Source organism: Monopterus albus, unplaced genomic scaffold (genome assembly GCF_001952655.1).
Source record: "Monopterus albus unplaced genomic scaffold, M_albus_1.0 scaffold3.1, whole genome shotgun sequence".
Taxonomy (NCBI): Eukaryota; Metazoa; Chordata; class Actinopteri; order Synbranchiformes; family Synbranchidae; genus Monopterus; species Monopterus albus.
The window spans coordinates 9,779,874-9,785,970 of NW_018127883.1; the positions used below are offsets into that span (position 1 = coordinate 9,779,874).

Here is a 6,097-nt window from a genome sequence, read left to right on the forward strand (position 1 = left end):
TATGGTTAAACAACCAAGACTGAGGATGTCTTGCACTTATTTATGCCCATCATCAAATCTGACTACCTCCCACGATTTGCATTTTACTACATAATTGTAGCAACTGTGACACTAGCAAATGTTACCATGGAAGATAATCTAGGCAGCAATCACATGTTTTTTAATAGTATACCAATCAAATTTTCTAGGAGACATGGCTGAGCACAAACAAGGAATTCATCTTAATCTTATCTACTTTTTAGTAAAATAGTAAATTACTGTAAATTACCAAATTTAATTTTACCTTTAAACTGGAAAATGTGCCTCAAAGCATGTTGTTTTTTTATTCAGGTACCATCAAGACGGCCCTTCCTGGCATGGACAGAGAAGTGAAGGAAAACTACCAGGTTGTGATTCAGGCTAAAGACATGGCTGGACAGATGGGTGGGCTTTCAGGAACCACCACAGTCAGCATCACCCTGTCTGATGTGAACGACAGCCCGCCCCGCTTTGCAAACCGTAAAAGGCCACTTCTTCATGTTTTGTACTGATTCATAGTGGACTTTTAAACATTAAAAAACTTTTGTCACAAATCTCAGTGAGAAAGACAAATCACTCATATGTACTCATAAGACAACCTCACACAAACAACACAAATTTGCCTCATTCACTGTCACATATAGATTCCTTTCGTGTGACTGCTGTGGAGTCTACTGAGATCGGAGGTGCTATTGGTCATATTAAAGCTGATGATCCAGACATCGGGCGGAATGCTGAGATGGAATACAGCATTGTCGGTGGTCATGACATATTCAACATTATCACTGACCAAACCACACAAGAGGGACTCATCCTAATCAAAAAGGTAATAAATACGCTTTTGTCCCTCTGCCACGTTTTCTGAAAATGGCAAATGGAGGAATAGGACCCAGATGCAGACACACAGACAGGCAGGCTGGCAAGCTTAACAGTTTAATTAAAACACAAGGAGACAAGACTGACTGTGAGTCGGAGCAGGCAGAAACAAACAGAAGTCAGAAATGAGAACATCAGAAGCCATTTCACTTGACAAGGAACTCAGACAGGTGTGGAGGGTGTGGAACACAGGACTAGAAGTGGAAACAGAATGAAAAATCACTTCTTCTGACAAGTGATATATTTTCATCCAGTGAACAGTTTTACTGTTTTCAAGAAATGGTCATGTTTGAACATTTAACTGCCAAGTGTTTGGCAGTTTAAACAAAATACATTTCATCTAATACATCAAGGACAAGAATGAAAGATCCTTATTTTATTTTAATTTTATGAGAGATTATTTTTAGATATCCCAAATCCTACCTAGTACCCAGATTATACAAATCATGACTTATTTAAAGATAATTTAATCCTTCAGGCTTAAGGAATTTTTCTGTGTTTATTTTAAATTAAATCTAAGCCACCTTAATATGTACGTTGTGCTTCAACTGAAAGATGGAGTAGTTTAGTTTCAGATTAGAAAGAGTCCCCTGGTAGCATGTAGTCATGCCAGAAAAATGGCGGAATTTATTTTTGAACTGCAGTGTAAAATGAGATAAGATCAGTAATATAAAACACCCCTTTGCCAGAAATGCAGTATTCTTCACTTGGATTTGTAACTTTAGAGTATGAATAAAATAAAGGCTGACAAATGAAATGCGAATCGTGGAAGAAGTCTACAGCTTGACATCTGATGCTCTTTCATCTCCAGGCACTGGATTATGAAAGTAAGAGGGACTACGAGTTCAGAGTGGAGGTGAAAAACACCTACTTGGATGCAAGGTTCATTCACGGTTTGCAATTCAAAGACTATGCTACAGTCAAGGTTACAGTAGAGGATGTGGATGAGCCCCCTGTTTTCACCAGGAATCCTTACATCATCGAGGTGCATGAGGACACAGCTGCTGGCAGCTTCGTTGGTGTGGTGTCAGCCAGGGACCCTGATGCTGACAACAAGCCAGTCAAGTAAGTGACAAGAGACTACGAGTGTTTAGACCCTAAATGGTGCCAGAGTGTTAGAGACAAATGCCAAATCCATTGTCTAGTTCTTCTTCAAGAAATCCATTCTCTTTGGGGGTTGAATACCCGGTCAACATAGAAATTAATCAATGACATGTTAGGCTAAGGTTTTCTCACCAACCATGTTGGTGTAGTGCTTTATTGTGAATGCTGTTGCAGCTTTAATTCTACTACTTTAAAATCAATAAGAAAACCAGCAAGGCATGAAAATATAAAGTCACCTCTTATCGTTTTCTTAGAATGAGGATAAAAATGTGCCCACTTGGCTAAATGTAATCCATCAGCCTGGCTGTGTGTCAGTGTGAAGAGAGGAAGAAAAGGATATTATTCATGGTTCCCTCTTGGTGATTTCCCAGTGGAAGATGGCGGCGCCCCTGTGAAGCAAATATAGACACTGTTTATTTCCCAGAATTATGTAAGCCCTCTGTGGCTCTGCACAAAGTCAAAATGAAACAGCCTAATTTGCTGTATCGATTCAAACAGTTCAGTGCGGCCATTCCACACATACGGCGTCTGCCTGTCGCTGACACAGAGATATGCCGCTCGGCCACAGCCACATGGCATATTGTGTTGCATATTCAAATTTCAGTGCAGTTTGACAGTTGACTATGACAAATGAATAGGTGGGAGGAAGGATGCATCATCTTTTGACAGTGGAAGGAATACAATGTATTTTCTTTTGGAAACAATGATGTTCTGTGACATTTTTATCAAGTTAAGTACTTTAGTGTGTATCTCATGAGACAAATCTATGCAAGAACAAAGACTCCTATGTGTACTATATACTTCATGTATGCAGATAACACATAATGTGGTCTGTGTTGACAGTTCTTAAGAAGTATATGTGTTGATAAAAATAATAAAATGCTGTGCTAACGTTACTGTTCTAGATACTCCATTGATCGGCATACAGATCTCGAGAGGCTGTTCAACATCGATTCTGTCAATGGCACCATCACAACACTCAAAGCACTGGACAGAGAAATGTCCAAATGGCACAACATCTCTGTGGTGGCAACTGAAATAAGTATTTGCCATTTCAATTTTCAGATATCTTATGTTGCAACTACTAATCTCTGTTTCCCCCTTCTTAATTATTATGATTTTTGAATTTTATTTCAGGCAATCCACGTCAGACAACCCGAGTGCCAGTGTTCATCAAGGTGTTAGATGTCAACGACAACGCCCCTGAGTTTGCTATGTCCTACGACACATTTGTCTGTGAGAATGTCAAAGCAGGACAGGTGCTTAAAATTCATCCTATGCCAAGTTAGTAGCATACACGATGAGCACACAGACTTTTGACAGACTTTTTTACAGAGTAACAAAGGGAGAAGTCATCTACCAGTCACTCCCTGGAAGTGTGTCTATCCACACTGATCCCTCCATGCATGGTGCACGCAGATCCTTCACTGACACTAGCACCACATGTATAACTAAAATATCTATAGTATCCTCACTAATTTCAGTTAATCTAGTTTATTTTTATTGTATGTTCTTCTACTATATTAGTTGCAGTCTTCCTTTGTAAGGCAATAAATCACAATGCATTAAATGTTTTGATGTTAAGAAAAATAGCACAGAACATCAATTTGCTTTGCATTGCATTTTAAATTTCATGTGTTTTCTTCATGTTTGCTCTGTTCTTCACAGCTGATTCAGACAATAAGTGCTGTTGACACCGACGAACCCCTTGTTGGACACAAGTTTGTATTTAGCATTAGTGCCAACAACCCAAACTTCACCATCGTTGACAGGGAAGGTAATATATACATTTTACAATCTATGCATGTTAAAATAAAACTTTATAGCTCCTAAGTATTAAGATTTTGTTGGCTGACATTAGCCCCGGCGTGTGACTCCTGTAGTTTTTTTTTTTTTTTAGCAAATAACATGGGTTCTTATTAATATGCTTAATGTTTGGCTGTAATTCTGAATGGCACTCCCAAAATTATTATTAAGTGCCTGTCACAGGAGAAAAAGGGAAAAGGGGGGAAAAGGAAAACTAAAAACCTGTTGTCACTGACAAAATTTGCCCCTTTGCATCTTCCCACAGATAACACTGCCAATATTGTGACACGGAGGGGCGGTTTCAGTCGGCATGAGATGAGCATGTACTTCCTGCCTATAGTGATCTCAGACAATGACTACCCCATTCAGAGCAGCACCAGTACACTGATTGTACGTGTGTGTGCTTGTGACAGCCGTGGAAACATGCAGTCATGTAACCCTGAGTTCCTGCCCTTCTCAGATGGTCTCACAACTGGAGCTCTAGTGGCCATACTGCTCTGTGTCATTATTCTTCTGAGTAAGTATGAGCACATGCATGTGCAGGTGTATGATCATGTATATTTGAAGTCTTTTGTTATTATTGTGAAGTCAATTTATATTGATCTTGGTAGAAAAAAAACAAAACAAAATTCTTAATGAACTTGCCAAAGCATATTTCAAAGGAAGTGGTTTTCTTACTTTTTTAATGGTGGCAGGTCATCCATATGGCCACACAAGGATAGGCACGTTAGCGACCCAAGCAGCCCTCACTTTCATATGCTCCATGCAGCAGCCTATTCAGAGTCAATATCATGACCCAGAATGAGATGCTTGCTCAAATATACAACCAAGTTCCCGAATGGAGGGAAAACTTCTAGTCAATATCTCTGCTATTACAAGGTCTACCTTTACAAACTGGGCAACAATTAAAAACTTCAGCTCCCAACTCACTTTAATCAATATACTTTACTGAAAATATGCATTTCTGCCAGCAGTCTGACTGGCAGCAGCTCACAGTGTCGATATGTCAGAGGGCTGGGTATTGGCACTGATCTCCCAGTGTGATTTAGCTTTGATTCACAAAGTTCAGAATCAATTCATTTTGATTTTTGATGATTCAGATACATTAGAGGAATATCAGTGTAAATCACTGCTTAGATTTATCATGGGAACTTACATTTCTTCTACATTTAAAATTTCTATGCATAAAACTGCAGACAGACAGATAAATTTGAATCCACACACTGTAGACACTCACAACTCTAGAGCTCAGATCAGTATGGTCACTAGTAATCCACGTCCAATCAGTGACTGGTTACTGGTCCATCTGAGCTTCATTATTTATGCTACAAATCCCCTTTACAAAAACGGTCTGTGCATTTTGCAGGTAAAGTAGGTACAAGTTGGTTAATGGCATCCTAAAGCACCACTACATCCCTCCTCATAATCTAATACAGTACTGTATGGAACAGCATATAAGGTAAAACAACAACAGCAAAAACCAGCTGTGTAGTTCTTACAGTCACATTAATAAGCAACGGTTTTCAACTGTCACTGAACTTTACTATATGAATGAGGCATTTTTGTATATGATCAATTAAGATTTATAACAAAATTGTCCCCGTCATTGTGCACATGCATGTGTATTTGTGCACTGTCTTGTTGCATTTGACCCCTCTTCCTCCTCTCACACTATATTCCTTTAGAATTGGATGTGTTATTTGATCTGTACCCTGACTAGGACTCATGACAGAGTAAATTAGAACTGACCAGCTTTTCTCCCATCTGCTGAATTTGAAACTACGTATCTGGTGGTGAGCAGATCTTCCCTCACATATCAAGTTTACTGAAGGTTAAACTCCATTCTCTCTTCTTGAGCCAAATATCATGACATCTGCTCATTATCAGATGCTTTTCGCGCTTCAACCCCCTGACGGGCTGTCTCATTCACCTCTGCTTGAGTCCGACAGGCAGGCACTGAGCTGGAACGGCTCTCCCTTCCGGTTCTCCTCATTGCAGCCCTCTGCTCTGTCAAAAATAAATGGCACTGGTCAGTAACAAATGTTCTTAAAGAGCTATCCCCTCACCACTACCCATCCACCCAACCCATGTTGAAGGCACTGTAATTAACACCCAGGTGGGAGGCAAGTCGACAACTACTGTACCTGCTGGTAGAGCAAAAATGGCAAAGGAAGCAGACAGAGGGGAGCGCAGGTGATTTGATTTGATTAGATTTGATTTATTCTTTCAAGCATGTAAAGACAGTTGATATATCAACACACATAATTTTACACATATCCAACAAATGCTAATC

The 6,097-nt window shown here is 39.6% G+C and overlaps 1 protein-coding gene and 1 long non-coding RNA gene across 5 annotated transcripts in view; one reads left to right on the forward strand and one right to left on the reverse strand.

The window, feature by feature from the left end:
- Positions 1-6,097, forward strand: part of LOC109961604 (cadherin-10-like) — a 91,161-nt gene that overhangs the window by 79,587 nt on the left and 5,477 nt on the right. For all 4 annotated transcript variants that reach the window (XM_020602581.1, XM_020602561.1, XM_020602571.1 and 1 more), the window contains 7 exons: positions 331-498; positions 663-844; positions 1,706-1,959; positions 2,904-3,040; positions 3,136-3,257; positions 3,667-3,775; positions 4,070-4,321. In XM_020602581.1, the coding sequence (XP_020458237.1) occupies positions 331-498; positions 663-844; positions 1,706-1,959; positions 2,904-3,040; positions 3,136-3,257; positions 3,667-3,775; positions 4,070-4,321 (1,224 nt within the window). The remainder of the gene's footprint in view (positions 1-330; positions 499-662; positions 845-1,705; positions 1,960-2,903; positions 3,041-3,135; positions 3,258-3,666; positions 3,776-4,069; positions 4,322-6,097) is intronic.
- LOC109961631 (uncharacterized) overlaps positions 1,971-6,097 on the reverse strand; it is an 11,786-nt gene continuing 7,659 nt past the window's right edge. The window contains exons 4-5 of the long non-coding RNA XR_002275156.1: positions 5,735-5,811; positions 1,971-2,387 (exon numbers count right to left, since the gene is read on the reverse strand). This is a non-coding gene — a long non-coding RNA (uncharacterized LOC109961631). The remainder of the gene's footprint in view (positions 2,388-5,734; positions 5,812-6,097) is intronic.